The sequence below is a fragment of the Nannospalax galili genome, unplaced genomic scaffold, assembly GCF_000622305.1.
Source record: "Nannospalax galili isolate Female #2095 unplaced genomic scaffold, S.galili_v1.0 scaffold169, whole genome shotgun sequence".
NCBI lineage: Eukaryota > Metazoa > Chordata > Mammalia > Rodentia > Spalacidae > Nannospalax > Nannospalax galili.
In genome coordinates this window covers 4,449,397-4,461,813 of record NW_008360327.1, presented here as the reverse complement: position 1 = coordinate 4,461,813, position 12,417 = coordinate 4,449,397, and the positions used below count along the sequence as shown (strand labels likewise).

Below are 12,417 nucleotides of genomic sequence, written 5' to 3'. Positions count from 1 at the left end.
ATCAGTTTGCAGCCCCACCAGCAGTGGATGAGTGTTCCCTTTTCCCCACATTTGTTCTCATTTGTTCTCTTGATCTTAGCCAGTCTGACTGGGGTAAGATGAACTCTTAAAGTGGTTTTAATTTGCATTTCCCTAATTATTAGTGATGTTGAACATCTTTTAAGATGCTTCTTAGCCATCTTTACTTCTTCTTTTGAGAACTTTCTGTTCAGCTCCTTAGCCCATTTTTAATTGGGTTACTTCTTGTCTTGATTCTCTGTTTTTTGAGTTAGTTATATATTCTGGATATTAATCCTCTTTCAGATGTGTCGCTGGTGAAGATTTCTCTACATGCATTTTAAAGCACATTGGTCATTCTACCCCATTATCATGCTCTGATATACTTCTAGATTCAATTCCCTCAATGTCCAATTTCTCAGTGGAAAAAGAAGGTTAATACATGTTTGTGGCTTAAAAAATATTAATTCCCAGATATAGTGGCTCTCATCTATCATCTCAGGACTCAGGAGGCTGAGGCAGGGGACGCACCAGCGCATGCACAGGCATGCACACCCGCACGCACACACACACGCACACACACACACACACACACACACACACACACACACACAGTCTTCTCCACCATCCTTCCTGACCCCTTTTTCCTTAGAATAACCCCAGGCAGCTATTTGTATGACTCTCCTTACAGGCGATTTTAACCGTATTAGATGCTGTGCCCAGTCTATTACAAGCATGCCTGAATATTTTACTAATATAGCATACTGCACACATTTGGGTACCTTAATTGTTGCATCTCTAACCTTTCTATCATAGAACTTTATCTATCCCTTCCTCCCTCCCTTCAAAAATACTATGAAATGCCAGTTGAGAAAAGCACACATAGTTTTGTTATTCATGGTGTCTTAAGCAGGTGTTTCAGAGACCAGGGTGGAGTGTAGGAAAAAGATAGGAGGAGATAGAAATTTGGGCATGGCGTACCCCTTAGGTACCTTCAGGCACATTTTTCCAGTTGAAGCAGTAAGGCCTCTATGTACGCAGCATGAAACGTGCTGTGATAGGCTGGGGTCATGGTCAGCATTCAAGTATAGCCCGATCGACCTATATGATCCTGGGTTTAGCATTTGGCTCTCAGAGGCATCCAGCTCTAATACTAAAAGCAGGAGGCACTTATTCAGCTTTCCTTTAACCCTTCCAAATAGTGTTTTTATCGTCTATAAAATTGGGAAAATAGTAATAGTCACAGTCAATGCTTCACAGGGTTGCCTTGAGGCCAAGTGAATGAATGTGACCTTATTACAGTGGGGAGATAATAATGCTCTAAGAACAGACTCACATCACCCATGTTGGGTGAGATGGGCAAAAGTTCATGAATGACTGGGATAAGCCTAAGTTGGTACTGTTGCACTCAGCAGCATATTACAGATAAAGAAACTGAATAAAACAACCATCGAGCATGAATCAGACATTCTCATCCTCTAGGCTTAGGCATTCTTTATAGCTGGGGATATCAAAAAGTGGCCACAAATCCTTGACCACATCAGTAAAGAGAACTGAACCTTTACTGCTTAAAAGTGCTTCTGAGGAAGTCATGAATTATCTCCATATTCATAATAATGAATGGTGGGCAGTTAGTTACACATTAGAAATAATGATAGAGATTTACCTAGCATAGACTTTGCCCTATGTCATTACAAGTGCTTTACATTAACTGGCTCCGTGGATGTTCACAACCACCTCTACAAACTAGTTCTGCCACTATTCAGTTTTTTAAAGTTAAGAAAGTCAACTATAAACACTTGAAGTTTACAACTATAAACTTCTTGTGTAAGTTAAGTAACTTGGTCACTACTTGAGAGTAGCAGAGCCCAGATTCAAGATTGGAAAGGCTCCAGAGTAGCTCACAAGAGTCTACCAGGGTTTTCAATATGTTAATGACATGTCCTATGATGCTAGGTTAGGCCAGACGCTCAGAGCCCCCAGTAAGTGCTTCCTTAGCATAATGACTGTTACTACACTCCAGTCTTCACAACACGTTTTCTTCCTCCAACAGGACTTATTGTTGTTGTTATGATGATGGTAATGAACATATATTAATTTAGTTGTCCACATTAGTCAGTTTCATTATACATCAATGCATGCTCGCAACACATACTATTCAAATCCAGCCATGTCTATCCAATCTGCCCTGACCTTTCTCACCTTCTAACAAACACTATTCCGCATTCAGAACAAGTTGTTTTCTTTAAAAAAAATTATTTGTTGTTTTTATTTTATGTGTATGAGTATATTGCCTGCATGTAGGTAAATGTACCCATGCTATACAATGCCCACGGAGGACAGAAGAGGCTATTGGATCCCCTGGAACTGGAGTTATGGACAGTTGTTAGCTGCCATGTGGGTGCTGGGATTTGAATTCAGGTCTTCTGCAAGCACAACCAGTGTTCTTAACCACTGAGCCATCTCTCCAGCCCCAACTTGTTTTTTTAACTTCCACATATGAGGGAGCACATGTGATACTTTTCTTTCTATGTCTGGCTTTTTCACTTAACATAATGTCTTCTAGTCCATCATCCATTTTATTGGAATGACAGGATTTCATTCTTCCTCATGTATGAGTCATATTCCATAGTACAGCCCATTTTTTAATCCATTCAGCCATTGGTGGGCACCTAAGCGAATTGCCTGTTCTTCCCACCCATGACTTCTAATGTGTTCTTTCAGCACCAAGAATACCTTTCCCTCAACCTCACTGTTCTGTGGAGCTCTGCAAAGTATTATGTCATCTCTTTCCTCACTGATTTCTACAACTTTAGAATCTCTACATCTAGAGTGAACAGTGCACAACAAGCCTGCATGAACTGCTTGTACAGTTCTTGCTTCTCCTACAGTCTTATTTCTCCAGCTGGGAGAGACAGAAAGCCTTATCAGGGTGGGAATGAAGTGAATTACCTTCATACTGCACACTTTATAACCTCTGTAAAGGCTGACTTGTTGATCTTCAGAAGGCTACAGGGTACCTGATACAGGATAGGCTTCATTAGGCCTATGCCTAGCCCCTACTTCCAGGAAGCCAGCCTAGAATACCCTCAACCCTAACCTCAGCCCCTAACCTAGCCATGACTATTTTTATGTTTTGAGTATTCTAAGATTCCATTCTTTAGGTACCAGAAGGAGGTAAATCACTTGACTCAGTCACATTCAGGTTTTATGATGTTGGTCCTGCTGTTCATTTATATCAACTATACATTCTCGGCTTTTTGTTTTTCAGGGATGCCAAGTCCCCACTTAAAAGTGGACCAGACGGCAGCACATAGTAAGGGTGAGGGCTCAGCAGCCAGCATGATGACCAGGAAGAAGCCAGCTGCAGTGGACAGTGTGACAATTCCACCAGCTCCAGTGTTATCTCTCCTTGCTGCATCTGCCACTACCTCCGATGCAGGTGAGCACTTTTCACATGACTTGGGTTCACCTCAGTGAAGATGGACATTGTAAAGGCCCTTTGGTAATGGGAGCAAATGTCATGGCAAAACATTATGTACATATATAGGTATGAAATTTTCAAAACTGAAAGACATAATGCAAATGCCCAACAAGAAACAAACAAAAGAAATCAACACTGCATATGGTAGTAAAAGTTTATCATCCCAGCACCCAAAGGTCGAGGCAAGACGATCAAAAATTCAAGATCCTCAGGTACACAGTGAATTTCTATAAATAAATAAATTCATAATATAATACTCAGGGCTGAGTGTGTGAGTTGGTGGTAAAGTGCTTCTCTGATAAGCGTAGGTTTCATCTCCAGTGTTCTAGCTAGCTCTCTGTTGCTGTGATAACTACTGTGACTAAAAACAACTTGAGGAGGAAAGGGTTGAGTTTTAGTTTACAGGTTATAGTCCATCATTGATAGATGCCAAGGCAGGAACTGGAAGCAGAAACCAAACAAGGGAAGAATGCTGCTTGCCCAGGGGTGGTACCACCCTCAGTGGGTTGGGCCCTTCCACATCAATTCAATTAACAGTCAAGAAAATGCCTCAGCCAGGTGTGGTGGCACACGGCTTTAATCCCAGCACTTGGGAGGCAGAGACAGGTGGATCTCTGTGAGTTCCAGGCCAGCCTGATCTACATAGTTCCAGGACAGCTGGGGCCATAAGGAGACCCTGTCTCAAAAAGACCAAACCAAACCAAAACAAAACAAAACAAAACAAAACAAAAAAGAAAATGCCTCACAGACATGGCCACAAACCAATCTAATGGAGGCAATTTCTCAACCGAGAGTCCTTCTTCCCAAGTGTTTCAGATTTTTGTTTGGGGATGTGTGTGTGTGTGTGTGTGTGTGTGTGTGTGTGTGTGTGTGTGTGTGTTTATACATATGTCTATATAGCCCATTGAGTCCAGTTAGTGTTGCCAGTATGTACATGAGTATAGGACTGACCACATGGGCATGGACAACCTATCAGGTGCTCATTCCTAAAGAAAATCCATTCTCCCTCCCTCCATCTGCCTGTAGTTCTTCAACTAGGGATGGAGCCTTGTGATTCCTCCCCCAATCTATGCTGAAATGTTGCCTGGTGTGGTCCTGTACAGGCAACCATATTTTTGAGAGTTCATGGGTGTAACATTGGTGTCATGTCCAGAAGACACTATTCCACAGCAATCCTCCCAGTCCTCGGGGCTCCAACAAATCTTTCTGTCCCTTCTACTATAGATGTCCTATTTAGGGACAGACACTCCACAGTCTCATATTCTCTGCACTTTTACCAGTTGTGGTTCTCTTGTGGAGAGGCTTCTATCTGATACAAAAAGAAGCTTCTTTGATGAGGGGTGAGAGCTGCCCTTACCAGAGTTATAAGGATACATATTTGCAAGGTAGCTGGATACTTTATCAATTTAGCATAATGGTAGGAGTGGATTCCCCCCTAGCATCTATACCTCCTAGCGACAGACTCTTGGCTAGGTTTACAGGACCAGACATGAGTTCCCTCCTATTGAGAAGGCTTTAAGTTCAGTTAGACCATTCATGGTTTTCCCAAGCTATTAATGGCATAATTGTATGGTTGGGCATATATTACTGGGCTAATCATTGTAGTTCACAGGTTTAAAGCTGAGTAAGATAATAACTTTTCTTTCCTGGCACTTGCATAGCACTTTCCAACACTATGAGAGCTAGCCATCAGGAAGGAGGCTTTCAGGTCAGTATCAGCCTGATTTTTCCAAATGTTATGACCAAAGTGTGCGGTGTCTTCGGCAATAGGGTCTTAACCTCAGGTTTTGACAGGCAATCAAGAACAATGGCAATAGCCTGTGGTTTTTTTGGGGGGAGCATCTCTTGGACCAGCAACTTAAAGGGCATTATCCCTTACCTGGCACTAAACTTTTTGTTTGATAGTCTATGACTTTGGGGGGAAGCATTATTGTTCCCTCCAATCATTCAAGTGAAGTAATTTTAAAAATGTATACTATAGCAGGGCATGGTAGCACGTGCCTTTAATCCCAACACTTGGGAGGCAGAGGCAGAGGCAGGTGAGACCAGGCCAGCCCGGTCTACCTAGCAAGGATTACAGGGAGACCCAGCCTCAAAAAGACATATATATATATGTGTGTGTGTGTGTGTGTGTGTGTGTGTGTGTGTGTGTGTGTGTTTAAAAAACCTTATAAATAGGTTTTCCTATAGCTTTTTCAACCTCCTTAGTGTTATTAACTTTTCCACTCATACACACTCTCTTTCTGTATTATCCTCTCACCCCTATCCTCACTTAAGTTGTGTCCCCTTCCCTTGGTTTTCCATTTTCCCTCTTCATAGCACCTGAGTTCTACTATCCCCCTTTCTCCTCCACCTCCCTCAAAAGTTCCTTTCTACTCTCCTGGCTGTTACAGTTACTCCAACTCGTACACTTAAACATTAAGATTTGGAGCTAGGATCCACATAGAGAGAACACATACAGTGTCTTTAAGGTTCTGTGTTGTCTCACTCAACATAATATTGTCTAGTTCCATCCACTTACCTCCAAATTTCATGATTTCATTTTTCATTACAGCCGATTAGAATTCAGCTGTGTACATGTATGACATTTTCATTACCCAGTTGATGGACATCTAGGCTGCTTCTATTTCTTAGCTATTGTGAATAGAGTAGCAATGAACATGCACCAGCAAGTATCTCTAAAGTTTATACACTATTTTTAGTGCAGCTGTGTTTTGGCTGAAACCCATCCATGGAATCAAGGATAGAATTTTCCATTTGCAGTTTCATGTTGGTGCTCAAAACTTTGTAATTTTAAAGTATTTGAGATTTGAGATTTGCAGATTAGGTATGCTCATAGGGCTCCCCCCCCACCCCGCTTTTATCCTTTTTGTGGTGCTGAGGATGGAACCCTGAGCTTCATGCATGTTGAATTGGTGCTTTATCACTGAGCTACACTCATAGTCATTATGGGGGTTTTTCTGAAGATTAAAGAAGTTGATGAACATTTTTAAAGGCCCTCTAGAAATGATCTCTTGATTATAGGAAAGAGTTCTCTCTTGAGTCAATCATTTGTAGACACTGAGCATGGGCCCTGTTTTGGGACTGCATTTTTTACATGTGAGAAGACCTAAGGAAAGGAGGATCAACCAAGAACAAGGAGGGAAAGGTACTTCCAAAGCCTTGGCAGTTTATTCTAATTCTGGTCTATGGAGAAGTAACTAAACAGTAGCTGTATTAATTGTTCTTTATCAAGTTTTACTAAGTAATAGAGCCTAAAACAATAGCATATAAAGCCAAGTTATCTCAGGGAACTTGAAAAGAGCTCTATGAGGGGCTGGAGAGATGGCTCAGCGGTTACGAGCACTGACTGCTCTTGCAGAGGACCCAGGTTTGATTCCCAATGCCGACATGGAGGCTAACAACCGTTTGTAATGCCCTCTTCTGACCTCTGTGGGCATTGCATGACATAGATGCACTTACACACATACAGGCAATATACTCATATGCATAAAATTAAAATAATAAATAAAAAAGAGCTCTGTGAAATATACCTTATTTTCAGAAAGAGAAACATTACTCCAGCACCCAGTGGACAGTCAGGATCTCAAAGCCCATGCTCTCCTTGTTCACTGGGTCCCTGTGACATCTATACCTTCTCCCTGACTATTTTACCAATTCTTCAATAGTTCTGGAGTCTTTGCCAGCAGTTACCTGCAGTCCTGTCCCTTCTGCTTCTGAACTCCACTTCCAATTCTGTCTCCCACCAATATCAAGCCAACTTCACTTTGCCAAGGTCATGCCTTCCCCCAAAACACAAACCTTGGATGTAGTTTAATATCTATGCCAGAACTGTTTTACTTCTGTTCATATCCTATGCATCTTCAAGACCCAGTCAGTCACAGTTCCAGCAAATACTCAAGTGTACTCAGTGTTTATACTGTCCATTTACCATCTTCTCATAGTCCACATCTTCTACTTAACTTACTCTTCGTAATAAAATTGTGAGCACCTCAGAGGCAGAGTGTAAGACTTAGATTCCATCGATACTGAATGTGGCGGGCATAATGCCTGTCATGATTAGAAGCCCCAAGAGACTTGTTCTTAGTCTTCACTCCAAGCTTGTCTTTCCATTCAGCAAGCACTGTGAGCAAAGAACTCAAAGTGTCTGCATTCCTAAGTCCTTCACAGAAATCACTGGTAAGTAGACAATGAGCCCAGTTGAAATAATAGAAATATTTGCAATGACACTTGTCAAATGGAGTTCAGGAAAATATTGGCAGATGTTTTGTGAGAAGCACTGCTTTTGTTGCGAAGGGAGAGCAGAGAACACCGCCTCCCTTTTTTTCTTTTTTCCAGAGTTTTTAATAGATCTATGCATGTTCTCATGTTTTAGAAGGGAGAGACACAGAATTCCACAATTTAATTTGACCGTACGATTTCTTTTCTTGGGATGAACTCTTAGCATGTCTTGGAAACAGTATTCACCCCAGTCATTTGGGAATCTTGCTGGCAAGGAAAAGTCTTCTCTCGGATATGATCGTGAGTTTTCCTGTATTTCACATACTTGGTGTGAAATGAACTTAGGGTGAAGATGACAGGTACATGATGACATCAAAAGAGAGAAAGTCACAGAGGAATAAGACAGAGCCTTGATGGATCCACAGCACCCCTGTGTAAAGGCAGAGAGCTCTGTGTGGCACCATGACATGGAATCCAGGAGGACATAACTTGGCTACAGTAGAAGATTTGGGACATGGTCTGCACTATTCACCTTGAAAACTGCTATTCAAACTTATTGCTTATTCACTGAGATCTCCCTTTATGGATTCCAGAAATTTGCCTGTGTTTTTACCTTTGCTTGCCAAGCACAGATATTTCCCAGAGGTCAAAGACAGGTGGTCCCGCGATTCCCTGCTCTGCACTCTTCCATTCATGTGAAAGATGTGGTCCTTGGGATTACAGGCTTATATGAGCTTACCTTCTCTGCTTGCATCCAGCAGGTAATTTACAAATATGCCAAGCAGGCAGAAAAGCAGGTGGGTATTAGCACCCTCAGTAATCAGCACTAAGCCAGAACTTTCCTGTGTCAGGATGCAGGAACAGACTGTTTCATTTTGGCAGTATGAAAATGAGACCCTCCTGAGAATTGCACAGATTTGGTCCATTTCCGGGTCTCAGGCTGCAAAGCAGATCTTTTGCAGGGAAACTAGCTAGACATCTCCCAGGTGCAAGAAGCTAGACCTTCCTGGGATTCCACTTTCCACAGATAAATGGCTTCCTACAAACCTGAGAGTGTTGAGAACACACAGGTGGGCCCTTGTCCAACACTACTTCATTCCACATGTGGAGAAATGGATGTCTTCCGAGATAAAGAAATCTGCCTCAGGTCATACAATTGGACTGGAATTCAAGCTTTCTCATCTACTGCCTCAGTGAAACCCCGCTTCTGTCATGATCAAAGACAAATTTCTTTCTTTTTAACTATGAGCTCCTATGTGTTTGGAGAGCAGTTAAATGAAACTCATCACTGGATGGAGTAGGTAACTCTAATTCCAACCAAGCACATGGTAGGAACTTAATAGTTTCTGACTTTAACATTTCATCAGATCCTTGTACTCCAGCCATATATGTTCCTCATGAAACAATCCACTTGATTCTTGTTTTATCTTGTTTCATCTTTTGCTACAAGCAAAGTAAATTTAGAATTACTTCTTGCTTTAGGTGGAATAAACTTATTGATAACCTATTTCCTAATAGGTTAACATTTTACAGTATGGTTTTGGGGAGCCAGCCAGACAACTTTTACTGAAAAAAAAAGGAAAATGGAATTAAACTAAATGGCTTGTAAGGCAAAATTTTAAAATAATATTTTATTCTTTTAACATTTCATACATTATACAATGTATTTTGAGCATATCTACCCCCCCACACCCTCTAGGTCCCCCTAGAACTCCCTAAACATGTCCAAGTTTCATGTTCCCTTTGTTTCACATTAATGACCTACTAAGTCTCATTGGTTTTGCCCATATGTTCTTGGGCATGGGGACATCCACTGACACAAAGCAACCTACCAATGACTATACCCTCAATGGAAACTAACTTTCCCTCCTCAGCAGTCGTCAACTGTCAATAACTTCTCAGCTAGGGCTGGGAGCCTGGTGAACTCCTCCCCACTACATGCTGAAATTTTTAATTGCTTTGATCCTGTATGAGCCTTGTGTGGTAATCCTAGGCGGCTGCTATGAGTCTGTGTGTGCAATAGCCTTGCTGTGTCCTGAAGTCTGCACTTCACAGGCCTTATCCCCATCCTCTGGCTCTTTTTCTGTCCCCACTCCCTCTTCCATGATGTTCCCTGAGCCTTTAGTAGGTTGGTATAGACACTCCATCTACAGCTGAGTACTCAGAGTCACTTATTTTCAGTACTTTGGCAGGTTAGGAATCTCTGCTTTAATCACTATCCTCTGCAAAAAGCAGCTTTAAAATAGTGAATGTGTCTAATATACTTCCAGACATACAGTAGGTGCTCAGTGAATAACCTTTGAGTGCAATAACTGGTTTAAAGGCAGGAGCTGGGTGCTTAACCAGTGTTGAACATAATGGGAGACATCTGAGAAAGACATACTGGATCCTCAAACCACTAACCAATCAAATGGAAAACATTTAAGGGCAGATTGTAAACTGTTGGTAAGTATTAGCCAAATATTTGGTCTAGAGTCATAACAGCACTTTTCCAAATATCTAATCTTTATTTATTTTATAAAAGAATGTTTCCCACCTTATTTTATAAACATTACAATATGAGAGAAAAGATTGTAAATCGAACTTGAAACTGTGCCTTCTGTCTAAAGTGCATGACCATGTGAACATGTACATGTGAAAGAGGACTCCCCAGTGTTTTTGTTTAAGGCAAAGTTTTAGTTTCATGGCATGTTGACACATGCCAATAGCAAAGTTATTGATTTTTAGGATGGGCGGTAGAGAAGACGAAGAGGAGATGGCGTGAGGGATGAGCTCCTCGAGAGAGAGAAGGAGAGGGAGGGATGGTGGTGTAGCTACTCGTGTTCCAACAGGTTGGCCTGCATGATCACGCTGCTCAATAGCTATTGATCTGCTGAGTCTCCTGCACAGCATAGGAGGTCTGATTCAAAGGAGCTCTGCATCATTACTGGGAATCATTAAGGCTAATGCAGTGAAAGTTTCAATAAGGTTTGTTCAAAGTGATGTATAATTTGAAACAACTTCTGTTACACTTTCCCAGTAATGATTTAATAAGCAGATCAGGTAATTCTGTACCTGATTATCAGGTTATTTTTCCCTGTCGTCTACATATTGATACAACTTCTCAGGGAGATTATGCAGTGTGCAGAAAAGTCAAGATTTCACTTTTGAAACACTCATTCGGTTTTGTTATTATTCCCTTCTATTTAAGAAGAGACCACATTAATAGGCAGATTCCAAATTATGATATGATTCAACAACCTAGTGTAGCTCTGTGAGTCGTAACGGGGAAGCAAACAGTTCTGAGTTTCTGTTTTGTATCAAAGCTATCCCTTTACTCTCAAACTGTACACTCCTCCTTGTTTAACAATACCACAGCTCATGAATAAATGAAGATATGTGATTCTCACATGCCTATTAAAATTTTAAATATTCTGCTTATCACAGTAAGGACTGACATCAAGTAAACTAGTCATCATAAACACAACTTTCAGGCCCAAGGCTGGCTACACTTGGAGTCAAGAAATGCTTGTACTTGAAAAAAATAATAACCCTTACAACTAACAGTATGAGTTCTTGATTCTCATGATATTTGAATAAAACCTACCATGCTGGTAGTCAGAACACAATGATTATGAAAATTGATTCCAGCTCTCCAAGTCTGTAATGATCAAATTTTCTCTTTATCTACTGCCATCTATGAGAGGGTCTCTGAAAACAAAATAATGCCTGGTGCAGAAAGGAATAATGGGGATTTAAGGTTGTACAAATATTTATTCCACTTGCTTTTTGTCTTATGTGGAATCATAATCTAAATCTCCTAACCAAAGCCAGTCTCTCATAGGCAATTTAACCAAAAGCCTTGTCTTTTAAAAGAACCAAAATAAAACAAATAGATAAGTTAATAGGATTTGGGCCATCTAGGAACCACAAGTATATAGACTGAAGAAGCCTTCAGATTGTAAAATAAATCCCTATAAGACAAAACTAATCATTTAGTGTATTCAATAGAAAACCTTCCAAAAATATCTAGAGAAAAGAAAGTCTAATTTAAAGGCACAGTTGTCTAAAATGTACTATCCATGGTCTGTGTTGAAGCATCCCAAAATTATTGTGTTTATCTGGAAAGGTCTGCTCAATGTGGCAGGCTTATAAAAGGCTTCCCTCCCCTAGCTCTGGGAGTCAGAGTCCTAGCAGGGCTTGATGATGCTTTGCTGTTCTAAGGACCTCATCATAAGTCCAAAGACTTCCTGAAAAATCTCAACAATTATTATTTCTACCCCAACGGGAGAAGGTCAGCACTGTAAAGTTTTAATCTGGACATCATAGAGCCATCCATGGCCAAAGCTATAACATTCCAGGGAAGTATCTAGTTGCTCAGCATCTGTCCCTTCTTCTACTCCATCTACATCTCCTTGGAAACCTTCACTGCCGGAGCATGATTCTCAAAGGACCCCATAAAAGGTTTATTCAGCTCTTCAAGTAGATAAAGATGCTGATGAAGATGGCACAAGGGAAGAGCAGAGGAAAGGGTGTTTGAAGAATAGGAAAAAGCATGTTTTACAAGATTGCTCATTTAATGTCCTAATAGGCAAATATATACAGGTAGAGAGATAGATAGATGATAGATAGATGGTAGGTTGATAGATGATACATGATAGATAGATAGATAGATAGATAGATAGATAGATAGATAGATAGATGATAGATAGATAGATGATAGATAGATAGATAGA

The 12,417-nt window shown here is 40.8% G+C and overlaps 1 protein-coding gene across 2 annotated transcripts in view; it reads left to right on the top strand.

The window, feature by feature from the left end:
- Setbp1 (SET binding protein 1) overlaps window positions 1-12,417 on the top strand; it is a 400,094-nt gene that overhangs the window by 360,713 nt on the left and 26,964 nt on the right. Inside the window, exons 5-6 of one of the 2 annotated variants that reach the window (XM_029560082.1) lie at window positions 3,269-3,439; window positions 7,926-8,153. In XM_029560082.1, the coding sequence (XP_029415942.1) occupies window positions 3,269-3,439; window positions 7,926-8,041 (287 nt within the window). In that variant the 3' untranslated portion in view covers window positions 8,042-8,153. Of the gene's footprint in view, window positions 1-3,268; window positions 3,440-7,925; window positions 8,154-12,417 lie in introns of those variants that run through there. The other variant, XM_008825920.2, reaches the window with a different exon arrangement.